At 35.3% G+C, this 15,534-nt stretch overlaps 1 protein-coding gene across 3 annotated transcripts in view; it reads right to left on the bottom strand.

Annotated features, from left to right (window-relative positions):
- Positions 1-15,534, bottom strand: part of TBCD (tubulin folding cofactor D) — a 183,534-nt gene that overhangs the window by 72,387 nt on the left and 95,613 nt on the right. For all 3 annotated transcript variants that reach the window (XM_088133455.1, XM_088133453.1, XM_088133454.1), the window contains exons 16-17: positions 10,854-10,911; positions 5,598-5,627 (exon numbers count right to left, since the gene is read on the bottom strand). In XM_088133455.1, coding sequence (XP_087989581.1) covers positions 5,598-5,627; positions 10,854-10,911 — 88 coding nt within the window. The remainder of the gene's footprint in view (positions 1-5,597; positions 5,628-10,853; positions 10,912-15,534) is intronic.

The raw sequence follows: 15,534 nt of genomic DNA, 5'->3' as shown, positions 1-15,534 counted from the left end.
AGGTAGTTTTGCCATTATAAAAACTGTTGGGATGACAACATACAGAACTGAACATCCTACACGTTTGCCACACTTCTGTTTGGGACACACCACAGTCTATGTTCACTCTTGCATTTAAAAATTCCCTTTACTTTCTTTGAAAAACCAACCGAAATTTTTGTTGTTGTTGAGGTTCAAGACATATGACCTATATATGTGCTAAGTATCAACATCTGAGCAAGATAAGAAGCTGGGTACAAGAGATCATAAGCTGGGGCTTCAAGCATAGCTTGATAATTTATGAAAGGCAATCTGGCTGAAAAAAAAACAACCTCACATTCAGCTGTAATCAAAAAATAAGACATATCTCCAAACAATAGCCAAATGACTAGAACTGAAATTGTATTGATAGAATAAAGAACTAAGCTAAATTGCACTTTTAAGCATCCCTCTCTCTACCACTACCATACTCACCAGGTGAACCAGACTATTTTGCCATCTCAGTGAGAAATAGTCAATGGAGGGTGTGGTAACAGCCACCTCAGGGTGTAGAGACGTCTAAAGGAGTGGCTTGGATTTCAGAACAGGTAGGAGTCAGTACTAACATTAAATACAAAAGTTGGCAAATTCCTAAGGCAGCAAAGATTGAATATACCAAGCATGGACATGTACTAGATATTAAAAACAAAAAGAAAACCAAATGTGGGTACAAACAACCCAGATTTCTAAGCTCATTGCCATGGAGACTTCAGTGAGGATGTAATTAAAGTGTTTGTCCTCCTTAGTTTTTCAAAGGAAGATGGTGAGCTACAAAGTAAATAGATTCTAACATCATCTTTGTATCAAAGAATGCTTTGTGAGTCATGTCCCATTCTTAAATAGAAATGGTAGCTACAATCCAGGGCTTCATCCTGAAGGTCACTTGGCAGCCCAGAGCTATCCAGAAAAAAAATATGCTAAAGGCCTATAGAGGATATCATGGGGCCTCTTGAGAAGAAAAGGCATATTTCACCTACGTTGCATTTATGTCTTTTTCTCTTTTCATTTGGTATTTTGTCACACTGAATATTAATTATGAGAGTTGGTCTAAATTATGTTAAACTAAAGGTTTAAGCATCTATCATTTCAATTATAAATTGTTGCTGCAGGATAGCATAATCAAGACTAAGCCTGTGTTAGGCAGGGAAGAGCTTAAACTCTTCTGGTTTTTACTACTGTAGATCCAACAAAATAATTCTTTCAATCTGGCCATCTTCATTGAAAATTAAGGCCATGTTAGCTCTTTCTTGCACTGATAGGCAAAAGGAAAGAATATAATTTTCTTGCAGCCTATAAGACTCATGGTCTTAATCCAGAGACAGGAGTGACAACATTTAAAATGGTAAATATGTGATCTTACATTGCATGGAATATGATACATAATTTTACTTTTAAGTAAGGCGCTAGCTTCTGTTGTGAAGGGAAGTACATTTTATTTATTAATTTACATATTTGTAGATTGCCCAATCAAGACTCTGTGCAGTGAACAACAAAGCAAGTATAGAACAGAAAAGAGCAATTTAAAAGGAATCAATCTGGAACTATCCTTTGAGGGAAGAATTTGGGTGCATTTTTAATTAAAATAATCCTAGGCAATTCAGTACATATGCTGAAAGAGTAAAACTATAATATTAAATAAATAATTTACCAAGGAACAGGTGCCCATAATAAGGTGGCAGATCATTTAAACCAGCCATAACACATAATGCAACGGGGCATTCTAATAAAGGGTTTATTCAACAAACTGCATTTTTAGGATCCACAATATAATCAGAGGCTAATGGAGCAAAACTAGACTCTTCTTTTCCCTAGTCATCTATAAAAAAAAATCCACATGCAGCTTAGGAAGGAAGGAAGGAAGGAAGGGAGGGAGGGAGGGGGGGATAATTTCTATACAAATTAAATGACATGAAAATCTTAATACTACCATTACTCTGTTTTTATTCTTCTCTGAAGATTTGTAAAAAATTCAACATGGATAAATTCTGAACCAACAGGAACTATTTTGTTTTTCTCTAGAATCCAGAGAGGTGCAAAATAATAATTCAAAAGGCTGGGTAAAGAATAGCTGAACGAGGTCCCTCTGCAATATATTTTCAGACAGATGATAAAGAATGGGACAATTTTCTTCTACTTTATTTTTCTGGGACAGTCCCAGTCTTATTATTGTTCCTTCTTCCCAACTGCCTTACAAGGGCAGTCTTCTGCTTAACGTTACATAAACTACATTATTATGAATATTGGTAAATGTGCTAGCTTCTAAGAGCTCTACTTAATAAATGGCAATTTGTCTTCCAACAAAAGTAATGGAGTATCTCAGAGGGACAAAGCTCTGTCCCTCTATTAAGTTATATTCTACCTAGTTATTTATGTTCTTGAAAGGTTTATTCCCTGATAAGAAAAGGGAGGTTTCAGACAAGGAAGGGTAACAATAATTTCTCCAAATATTCAAAGCAGAATCAATAGAACAGCAGAATGTAAGGCAAAGTTAGATATGAAGATTTTCTGAAAAGTAGTACTTTCAGCATTCATAAAACTTTATGTGTATAAGAGTCAAAGCTTCAAATCTATCAATTAGAGCTTCAAATCCCAGCCCTATGGATGTTTAGTCAGAACTAAAGGGGCCAAATGCTCAAGTAGCTGCCATTACAGGCATGCACAGCTCTCTAAGAGGGAGAAATGCTGAGTTGCTTCAGTAATCATCAAAAGGCTCTTACATTACCCTGCAGCCAAAAAGACCAACAAGATAAACTGCAGAGAAACAAAGGTAATTTAGAAATTAATTAAGATTATAACTCTGAGTCTCCAGAGGTTAAAAAGAAGGAAACACAGAGATGTAGATTAAGAGGGTTTCTACATTAAGGAGCTTCTCATACCTATAGTTTGATGGTAGGATTCCTAAGTAAGGAATCAGCAAACTATGACATCAAAATTTAGCAATGCAACTTGCTGTTGAAGTCTGGAAACAAACTGTATTGTAGAATGTCATCAATAAATTGCTTGGAAGCAGTCTTAAGAATTTAGGAACTGTGAAATGGCAGTATAAATTGAAAATTCTTTTCATTTTACAGTTTGGTTCCGTGCACAAGTATCATTTAAAACTCCTGAATTATTGTCAATACTGTTATCTGTTTGAATTATTTTTATTTTAACAATTTAAAAAAATGTTTATTTTTTAATAAACTAAGAATATCATTAATATAGATAATATTTATTTGAAAGAACTCTGAAAAGTTGGAATATTCATATTAACAAATCAATGGTTTACAGGTTTTAAAGAACAGAAAGTATGTTTCTCATGATTTTAAGATGAGATTAATGCAACAACCTTTTTTCCCCCGTCATGTTTATCGAACACATCAGAGAATGCTTAAAAAGAGTTGGCTATCAACCTCATTATACTGGAAATATAAAATGGGTGAAGGGACACTTACTCCTATGATATGGGCTTTCTCCACTATATTCGTAAGTGGATATGGTATTACCAAGTTCAATACAATTTAAACTATGGATGTACTTTTTAACGTAATACCAGCAATTTGGGATTTATACCTATATGAAGAACTATGGATTTATCAACCATGGGGTAAAGCAAAAAATACTATCTTTCAAGTTTGGATACAACTTTCTTCTGGATATTTTAAAAACATTTTACAGATTAATAGCTTTTTATTAATTTATTATTGTACTGTATATCTCACTCACTTTTTGAGAGAGAGAGAGAGAGAGAGAGAGAGAGAGATGGTATTGTATAATTGGAATATACATGTTTATTCTTTTTATATTTTCTGGAATGCTTCAAATATATATAGGAAGGCTTACAGTTACATCTTATTGAATCAGAAAAGTACTTTAAACTCAGAGCAAAATAGCATATCTCAGTTTACGGGACAAAGAGCACAGTTAAATTCTTTCATATCATCAATTAAGGTAACTCCCTTAATTTTTCTTTTAAATAATCTCTGTGTTGAATTTTCTGTATTATCTTTGCAAACTGCCTGCCAGATGCCAGCCCAGGAAAAGTAACTAATATTTTTGGTTCTTCATAAGGGTAACTACTGATAAGCAAGCAAGGTTTCAAACAACTATTTGTTGTTTCAATTATTCAACCTCAGCAGTAGAGCATTAACCACAGATGCAACCTATCGTTTATATTCCTATGAAGTCTAGGTTCTCCATAGCAAAGTTTTTTGTTTTTGTTTTTGTTTTCAGGAAGAAGAAGAAGAAGAAGAAGAAGAAGAAGAAGAAGAAGAAGAAGAAGAAGAAGAAGAAGAAGAAGAAGAAGAAGAAGAAGAAGAAGAAGAAGAAGAAGAAGAAGAAGAAGAAGAAGAAGAAGAAGAAGAGCAGTAATTTCTCAGGCAGAGTGGGAGGCTAACTGCTGTAAAAAGTCTTCTTTTTCTATCTGGCCATGTGATTTTTTTTAAATGCTCTGCTCCCACCCCACACCATCCAAGGTAAACCAATAGGAACAGGGACATGGTGCTGTACTGGTTAAACTAGAAAAATTTTGGAAAAAAGCAGTCCAATCACAAGGTACAAAACAGCCCAACTCAACTGTAATGCTTCGAAAAGTTGGAAAATTCAAAACAATGTCTCTTAAAATAGAGAAGCTTTGTTCTAGTGTCAAAACAAATTTGTGTTTTCTTCCATGCATAGGCCACTCAAAACAGACATTTTGATGTTGGAAACTCTGAGACCAAAATATTCTGCACATCCCTAGTCCTAACTGTATAACCCAAATTGCTAGTCATATATTTATATAACTGTTGCAGGCAGGCACACAGAATATATAGAAGAGGGAGGGAGGGAGGGAGGAAATATTCTATAATATACCCACCAGGAAATCTCATTTTTATCAACAAATGTTAAAAGTTGTTCCTGAAATCTATACTTTTATTTTATTTAATAGTGAATATTGTGTAAATATTCACTCTTTATCATATAGCCTTCCATATGCAAAAAGGAAATAGTTTCATATAGCATGCCACAATATTGTTTTCCTGTTTTAAAAATTCATATTTATTTGAGCAAAATACATTCCCCTTCTCTTCTCATAGATATTCCCTATAGAGTCAAATCACTTAGATTGGATGATGTTTCTGTCTGGATAATGCTAGTCATTTTTGGAGCAACAAAGACTTATATGAAAGTTGGGGAAAATGACTATTCTTGAGAACTGGAAAAAAGCTATCATGCCATAGATATGTCCTAACATACATACATATACTTATACATATACATGTGTGTGTGTACGTGTGTGTGTGTGTAGATACAGATATATAGATGAATCCAGTAGAAACTTTAGAATAGTGCTAAACTATAAGAAATAGTATTTGGGCATGCTGATTTCTGAAAAGCTGAAGATTCAGTTCAGAAAAATATTCTGAAACATCATAATTTCTGAAACATAATTTCATTTTTAAGAATGGAAGATAATTTTAAAATTTTAAATTTATCCAAATTCACCAAACCTCCTATAAGCTGCTAGAAGTGACAAAGCACCTATGCTTAATTTTATGCTACAGTGGGTTTACAAGAAATTAAATGAAAGGGTTTGTGTCTTTTCTAAGTTACCTTACCTGTCTACCAACATTCTCCTGGAAGGCAGCCTAAGAACAGAGAGAACAAACATACAAAAATGAGTCAGGTTTGCTTGCAGATAAATACCAGTTCATGAATTCAAAACAAACATGCTGCAATATAAATGACCCATGGGCTTTATTTTAAAATGAAAAGTCAACTTTGTTGGCTGAATATGCCCTTAGGCAGTTGCTGTGTGCTAATGCTCTTTAAAATTTATATACTGTATGCGAACAGTTTAAGAACGGGTGTTTATTAAGATCAGGCACACCTGGAACAGTGGCCTTCATTGCTGATACAATGCTCCCAGTAGAAATGAAAAGGCAATGCCCTTAGAATACAGCTACTGAGACAGATTTTCCAGACTATTTCCATAAAGCCTATGTCTTGTAAATTTAATGTTTTTGCATTTCTAATTTTTGCATTTATATGACATGACAGATAGCACTAACTTGCTTGGAGTTATTTATCATTCATTTATAAACTTCATAAATAAGTTCTGAAATTCAAAATATTCAGACATAAACTTTGGATCGATCATTATTCTTTTTGCCATTTTTTTTAACTCAAATCTTAAATTTCAATACTGTATCAGAGGGAAAAAGGAGATAAGCCAACTTGACTGATCCCAACAAATTATGCTAAGGTTCAAGTATTTGGCAGAAGTGAAATGTTGAACTCTTATTTTCTCTAAATAACTGAGCTCAAAATACATACTTAGTTGACACAAATGTTTGCTTACAAACTTTTTGCCCATCTGATAACATATTGTACAAATTTAACATGACAATATTGACAGACAACTTCACCCTTAATTTAATAGGCTGGTATGACTTTGCCAATTGACTTTTGCCATGAAACTTTCTAACTATGAGCCCAAACAGATGATAGTTTTACTACATATTGTGTCAGAAATTCAATCCATGATGGTAACATTATCTATATCACCCAATGTAATGTCACAGATCTCCCAGTGAGGGTGCTCAAGAGATGGACTTAAAAGCCCAAGAATGCAATAATGAATCTCATGAAATCAAGAAGAAATCTTCTGTTCCCTAAACTTTTGATCTTGTCCTTGATTTCTCTGGTAATTCCAAAGCAACCCACATAATACTTACTCATTTTTCAGAAAAGCATTTTAATGAATCAATAAGGTACATCCTGAATAAAAAATACTCCAAAGTGAATAAGCTTTCAAATACTATAGGGGGGAAAAAGCTGCTGAAACTCAAATAAATTCTAGGTTTCTGCTGGCTCTTTCTTCTGAAAAAAAAAGTGTGTGTATGTGTAGGTGTGTGTTCGTATATGTGTGTTTTGTGTGTGTGTTTATATATCTGTATCTGTCATCAAAAACTAATTTTTCTGACAGTCTAGGTGGTTACTGTATGTCTGAGGGAACTGAGGGAAAGGAGAAAGGGGTGAGTATGGTAGAGTTTCTGTGTAAGAACAATGAAGGTGAAACATGCCAACAATAAGGGCGATCCAAGTGGCCCAACATGTTTCCACAGAGCTATTTCAGTCTTCCTCCTCCACTGTAACAGAGGAAACAGAGGAGCATTTTTTTCTTTTTAGGGGTTACATTCTGTTTATAACTCCTCTGTCCTATGCCTTGCTAAATCCACAGCACAGAGCTTTGTGGGATTAAAACAATCTCAAGGCCTCTACTCAACTTTAGCAAAGCCTTGCTATCTATTTAGTTCACACAATGCCATATTCAATTTCTTGAGTAAATTTATTTAAATATACTAAATTAAATATGCTGTTTATTATAGAATCAGTTTACTGTATTCATGAATAAACCAATTGATTTCAATGGGTTTCCATGTCCATCTGACCTATATCAAAACATGTCTCTGCACATACTCACTCTCTCTCTCTATACACATACATACACACATACATGCACACATTCCACCATATATATATATATATATATATATATATATATATATATATACACATACATACATACATACACACACACACACACACACACACACACACATATATATACAGTGGTACCTCGGGATACGAACTTAATGCGTTCTGTGGCTCTGGGCATATCCCAAGTTGGTCGTAACCTGATGCAAATTTCCCCATAGGGTTCAATGTAAATCTGGTTAATCCGTTCCGCCCTCCGAATTTGGTCGCACCCCGAAGCAAATTTTCCCATAAGGTTCAATGTAATTACCGTTAATCCGTTCTGGTGTCCGCGGACCACGCATCAGGGGCGGGAGAACGGCCGGGCGCCGCGCGGCACGGCGGGAAAAAGGCCGGGCGACACGCGGCACGGCGGGAGAACGGCCGGGCGCCGCGCGGCGGGAGAACGGCCAGGCGCGGCGCGGCGTGGCAGGAGAACGGCCGGGCGCCGCGCAGTGCAGTGGGAAAATGGCTGCAGACCACGTGTCAGGGGCGGAAAAATGGCCGCGGACCATGTGTCAGGGCGGAAAAATGACCATACCCCGAGGCGGAGTTCGCACATCGAGGTAAATTTTTGCGGCCGGAGCTGGTCGTAACCCAAAAAGTTCGTTAGTAGAGGTGTTCATATCCCGAGGTACCACTGTATGTATGTATGTGTATGTATGTATGTATGTGTGTATATATATATATATATATATATATATATATATATATATATATATATATATATATATATATATTAGCTAAAAGTGAAATATTTTTGCATATACTTTTAAAATAACAATTAAATAATAAAATATACAGGTAGTCCTTGTTTAACAACCATTTGTTCAAAGTTACAACTGCCTCAGAAAAAGTGCTTTATGACTTGTACTTGCACTTATGACCATCGCAAACTATTGCACCATCCTCCGTGGTCACATGATTGTGATTTGCTACCTTTTTTATACAGTCATTAAGTGAATCACCACAGTTAAGCAAATCACGTGGTCATTAAGCGAATTCTAGCAAAACGTCCATTGGGGAAGCTGGATTCACTTAACAACCATGCAATTCACTTAACAACCATGGTGATCTGTTTAATGACTGTCATAAAAATGTTCGTAAAATCAGGTGCAGTCATGTGGTGACTCACTTAACGACCACCCCACTTAGCAATCATTTTTCCAGTCCCTGTTGTGGTCGTTAAGCAAGAACTACCTGTATCTCATTTGCTATGATGGAGTGGGTTTGTAAAAAATAGATGATGTTTCCAGACAGTTCATCTATGATCATCTAATTTAAATCAATAAAACAGTATAAGTGATAGATACACAGTGAATTTCAGTAATTAGCAGAAACTGCCTTCACATAAGCTTCTTCTACCATTAGGATATACTGCAAAGATGGCAACTCAGCCTATTCCTAAAACTGCACATAATTCTCACAGACATCAAAAGAGAACTGAGCACATATCTTGGAGCAGTTTAGTGTATTTTTAATTTCACAATATAGCCTGCCCATCTTTTCAAATTAAGAAGTCTTATATTATGTAAATTATTCTCATCAATTTGTTTTACTCTCTGAAACCAATAATTTGGGGAAAAATGAATTCAGCAGGCATATAAAACCATATGTAGACTAAATTTGAATGAAACTATGACTTTGTTGGAAGAGTGAGAGAAGGAACTAGTTAATTAATTCTTCTTTTTGGTGTTGAGTCATATTATATCTGTCTAAGCTTGAACTGTTGGTAAATATCCAAAATGCTATTGGCTACTTATTTCTACCTCTATCTTTTGTTTTGTCATGGGAAAACACAATTTTCATTCTAATAAACTGAAATAATAGCAACCTTTTAATTTACTAATTCCTGATTTAACTCCCAATCAATATTGTAGATATTACAAGAAATATTTAATTTGTATTTAACATTTATATTAAATAGTTACATGCATCTGAAAGTGATCATATGACAAAGTGATATTTGTTTCAGAGTATACAAATAATTACCATGAAATTGTTTCAGATTATGGAAAAACTGAGAAAAAAGGATAACAATTATAATACGTAACTCAGTATTTCACAATAAACATTACCCTTCAAGAAGAAATACATATGGCATTACAATGTAATTGATTTCTTAAACAAATCTACATGAAAACTGAAGTGCTAGCTGACAATAGGAAAATAGTAAATGATCTTTTTTTTTAATCCAAGAAGTAGTTTATATAGAAGATGAGAAAAAAAATTAATTCACCATTATCAGCCTGGGCATCTACAATCAAAATTATAGTGGTGTGTCAACTGATTGATTATTGTAAACTGAAAAGTTGGCAGGAGATTTGAGATACTCTATATGGAAAAGTAAGAGATCCAACAGAGAAGCTAATGCTATTTAAACTTCTGTAGAAAAAGAAAAAACAACTCATCTAAGATTTCCAGCTTGAATGAATAATGACCACAGCAGAAATTGGTAAATTAACTAAAAATATACAGGAGACAGCTATTAAAGAACCAGACTGCTAAATTGACTAGCTTCAGATTTTTAGACTTTACATTTGATAATATAATAGACAACAGAAATGTGTTTATGTTAAAATGAAGGTAAGGAATAGAGGGTCTGACAGTAGTATCTACAGAAGGCCTAACACTTTCTTTAAAGGTCAGTTCCAAATCCAGGATTGAATTGAGCCTGCTGACTTTCTCTCAGAAAACAGAGCCAGGGAGAAGAAGAAAGGGAGATTCCTCCCAGCAGAGCATGTGGGAGAAAAGAAATGAAGTTTTTCTTCACTCTGCCTTGTCACCCTATCCTGCCAAGTCCATTACTGTGTTAATACAATCTGTTGATCCTTATGTTTCCTGTAAGTCCCACTGACAGATTGACAATGAAGAAGCTACTGTACTCGCAAAACCATTTAAAGATCCTCTTCTACATATGTTAAAAACTTAGACTGAAATCAAAACTACCCAGTGGCATAATAGAAAGGTCACTCTGATCTTTCAGTCTTGGCAGTTCCTTTATACAATTGGCATACTGACCTGTTATAAAGACAATAATACCAAGACAACACTTTGCATATGAAAAATGAGTCATGAGATATAATTTTCTAATTTTTAGGTAAATCTTGGAAATAAAATATTGAAGAGAAATGGTTTTCTCATAATGAATGCCGAACTTCAAAGGCCTCCTCCTACAAATTTCATTCAAATCTGTATTGCAAGAATGAAATTATTAAAAAAAATATGACAAATTGAGGTAGCAGTAGGAAAAAGCTATTGAACAACATAATGTACTGCCAAGGAAGATCATCTCAATACGTTATTATTGTCCCACAGATTACAATTTAACTTACCGAGGCTGCTCTTCTGCAGTTAACATCACGGTCATATATAGCAGCTATAATCAGGGCACTGAAAAGAGAAAGGAAAAGAAAAAACTTTGTGTATGTTGTGTGTGTGTGCATGTGTGTATAAACAATGAACAATTTGACAAAATTTGTCTTTTGAAGAGTAAAAGAGAAGAGCTATCATCTTTGTCTAATGGACCATACTAGCTGCAGTCACTATTGGCTAAGACATGTTGGTAAATTTCAAAATCTGTATTTGGTTTACAGCTCACTATAGTAATAGTGAAAGAAAGCACTCGATTTAAATCCATTACATCAACACATGCACATTATTTCTGCTCCTGATTTGCATTTTTTCCAAATAATTATCTTAAGATGATCTTCATTTATAAGATAGGATACTCCATCATTCAATACTAGCTAATTGCAGCACAGGCTTAAAAAGGGAAAACTTTAAACATTGTAGGAGGAAAGCCATGTTAGTCTATAGCAAAAATCAGGAGTCTGGTAGCATCTTTTCAGACTCACACATTTTATGATGAGGCATGAGGTTTTGTGAGCTACAGCTGAGCAACTCTAGTGCATCATAAAAAGAAGAGCAGATCCACAAGAGGGTTGATTTGTATGCTAGGTTTTAGTCCCTCAGTTTGTATATTAGAAAAAGAGCTTACCAGACTTCTGAATGGGGATGTGAGGATAGGTTTTTGCCTTCCTTACAGCAAAGCCAATGTGAAAATATGAAGTAATCATCAGGCTGTTTTCATTACATCAGAAATGTGTACAGTATAACTGGAGATAAGTAAGAGCATGTTCTGCAGAAAGACCAGGTCACAACAGTGAATGTTGTAGACTGGTCTAGAGCAAGGCACTGTGATACACAATTGAGCATATATGTCCATTTAACACTATGGCACCTAGGATATCCCCTACTGTTTATTTTTACTACATTCCACCAGGATTCCCCCATGTAAATGAAAATGGAATTTCTTTCATAAACCGCAAAACATTTGTAATTACCTTATTTATTTATTTATTTATTTATTTATCTTATTCCACATTATTTTTACAACGTAGACATAGTAAATTGTACCTGATTTATAGCAAACAATGTCTTCCCTTCAGAAATATACAAGATACATTTCTGTAGTGTTTTAAAATTTATTAAACATTTTATCACAACCTTGTGTGAGATGGGTGGCTATATAAATATGATAGATAGATAGATAGATAGATAGATAGATAGATAGATAGATAGATAAGGAGAGGATAGGTAATAAATGTGTCATGTGAATACATAACAAAACACTAAGACAGTATTTTAAACAAATCTGTACTTTTCATGGCTCTGGAGATAAAACTAAAAAAGCTAATGCGATTTGATTTTAAGAATTTCAAATCTTGTTGTATTAAAATCCAACTATGAACTATAAGGGACTAGTACCAAGGTTTCGATTTAAAGATTAGTAGTCATATGACTTTTTGAAAGCACAGTAGCCTAATAATCAGAATAATTCAAACCCTGAAAGCCAGTGCCTTGGCAGTCGATCTGGCAAAATAGAATATCCACCAACTCTGATCCTAACTCTATCCATACCACACATGTATATACCTGGAACTAGGTTACTCACACCATGGTTATATCTTGACATGACCAGTGGTGGCCCTGACACTCTAGAACACTTTGCTCTCAGAGCTGAGCCTGGCCCCCTCATTACTACCCTTCTTCAAGAAAGGGAAAACAATTTGGTTTAGGTGGGATTTTAGTAGTGACACTGAGCTGCCATTTTTATTAAGACTGTATTGCATTTCCTACTGGTAAACCACACAGAATCTTGGGATATAGTGGTATATTAAAGATGTAATTAAAAAATAAATTCAGTGTAAGGCTTCCTTTAAAACTGAAGTTGCAACTCGTAAAAAATGTGGCACTTAAGCTGCTAATTAATAGAAAACCATCCCAAATGTGTTTCATGCTCAAACAATACCCAACCCCAATTCTGAGCCTGAAACTCCTGTTTCAAACTCAGACCACCCCCAGAATGGTCACAGCAGCCCATTCCAAAGTTAAAACAACTGATTCACATTCAAAACATTGTAAACAACTCTGCTTTTAGTCCCAGATGGCTTAGGTCTTAATTAACCCAGCAGACTATTGCTCTCATTATAAGGTAATACTTCCAGAAAAGGCTTGCTGAAAATGCCCCTGCATCTGGCACACAGGAAAGGGCCTTCATCTGTATCATTCCCTGAATATGCCATGTACTACCTTGGGAACTCTATGCAATCTCACCAGAAACTCCTTAAAAGACACACCTTTTTCATCAGGTTTTTAACTGTTAATTACATTTAGTAACAATAAGAACTAGGTTTCATTTTCGGTATTCTGTACTTTATTTTTGTTAGCTTAGCTAGGAAGAAGGATCATTATTTCTCATCTCGATTAGGAATGTTAGAGGAAGAAAAAAATTAACTTGATCTCTGCAGGCAATCCTGCTGCACAAAAGATGACAGATTGCCCATACTTACAAGTCAGTACGGACACTGGCAAATCTTGAATCACATTTTTATGGCATGGAGCCTTTTCTGTCTCAACCAACAAAATCTGGCAGCTCAACTGCCAAATCTCAGCAGTACATTTTCTTACCGTTGTAAGATGAGACATACACTTAAAATGAAACTATCTCTATTGATAAATCATACAGGACTTATTATTAGCCATACATTACCACAACTCTGTTCACCAGCTTCTTTAATGACCATGAAAACCTAACAAATATAAATACATTCCTTTGTGTTTTATTCAGCATATCAAGAAATGAGTCTCTAGTCTGGTCCAAGGACAATAAAGGATAAACTCTAAAATCACTACTGTTTCTTTTTTTGGCTTCTTCCTTTCAGAACAAACCAGATTCTTTTATTCACACGTAATAAAGTGGACTGTCTCTAGATTGTTACTCAACAGAGGTGTAAATGTACGATATGATTTGCCCTTCAAAAAGTATATAAGCCAAAGATGGCCAACCCTCTGGCATTGACTAGGCTGGAGGACTGTTGTTCTACACATGAACATGAAGACATATTCATTCACATACATACACATATGCTATAGGTACAACTCCTCGCTGGGTTCTCTGAAGGGACAGGGGAGCCTCAATCTCCTTTCCTCCCAAACTTTCTGATGAGGCTTCACTGGTAGAGAGAATGATGAGGCTTCCCTTCTCCTCCAGCATCCTGGAAGTGTGAGGAATACTCTTCCTCCAAAGGAAACTGCCCTGTGATCTGCTCTCTGCTCTTCTGGGGTCTGCTTATTTGACTGTGGAAAGATCCCACCCCCACCCCCCACCCCCATGTGACAGTGTTTCCCAGCAGTCCACTGAGAAGTTTCTTGCAGGCTGCTAAAGCACATACTATTGCACTGGGCATGGACAAAAAGGGAAATAAGTGGGGAAAGTCAGAAATGAACCAAAGGGACAGAATCAATGCCAGAGCCATTCTGAGAACTTTAGGAATAAGCTAATAAGCTTGCATTTTGAAGAATCTCATTAGTCTATTTTGAAAACATCTTTAACCACAAAATCCAAACATGCTGATGTAGAAAATGCAGTTATGGAGTGCAAATTCACTTAATATGTAACAGAAATTGCTCTTGAGAATGAACTTGTCAGGCAACAAACATATTTCTGTAGAAATGATTCTCAGCATTTCATCAGAGCACAAGATGTAGCTTTGAGCAATATTCATATTTCCTGATTCTGCAGGCTAATCTTGCCCTAGGGCCAAGTGGCTCCATTTACATGAGAGACACACCTCTCTTTTCTTCTCACCACGCAGTACTCCAGGGAAGACTAAATTGCCTGCACTCCCACACTTCGACCAATTTTTCTGAGATGAAATATGGTCCTATTCTGAAGCACAGATAAAGGAGTTTTCCCATCTTCTCAAGAGTAAACTTCAGTTCTAATTATTTTTATCTGTCAGCTCCCTCACCACTGCCAAAGCAACAAAATTATCCAGCAATTAAACTAAACAGAACTTTTAAGTAAATGATATCTTAAGTCTCTTTAATAATTACAGAAACTCAGCATTATACAGTAACCTCCTGCAAAGAAGCTTTTGGGTAAACCATAAAAATATTATATTATTTGGCAGTTACCTATATTTTTAAAACAAGATTTTTACTACATTACAAAATAGCCATAACAGTCACCCCTATCAGCATTCTTTAATGATTTTTCTGATCGTTTTCTTATCCACACTCACTAATAACAATCCACTTAATTCTGCTTTTATGGATTTCCCTACCACAATCAGGGAATGTTATGTGCTGGAATTTACTTTGACATATTCAATTTTTTGAACTGCCTTTTTTTTTCGTTACATTTGATGTGTCCATAGAATATGCTTAACTGATTATCATACCATGCAAACAGCTAAATCCAATTAATGTATGGATGTATTAGAGGTATTAGAAGAAATTACTTTTAGTCCAAACTAATGGAGCTACATGGTGAGTGAACTTGAAAAAGTGGATTGGAGGGGATAAACCACCCCAAATTCTATTCCAAGTACACAGATACTGACTAGACTTCTCTCTCCCTTTTTTTTAATTTTTTGGTTTCAAAAAGTTAAATGAGAAGCAGAAAATCCCAGCTTTCTAGCCATCCTTGAGACAACTAGGTCTGTCATT

The sequence above is a fragment of the Python bivittatus genome, unplaced genomic scaffold, assembly GCF_059951505.1.
Source record: "Python bivittatus isolate LINGU-HERP-01145 unplaced genomic scaffold, Pbiv_v1 ctg000080_np1212, whole genome shotgun sequence".
Classification (NCBI taxonomy): Eukaryota; Metazoa; Chordata; class Lepidosauria; order Squamata; family Pythonidae; genus Python; species Python bivittatus.
Note: the sequence above shows the minus strand (reverse complement) of the source record. Positions and strands in the feature narration are given on the sequence as shown.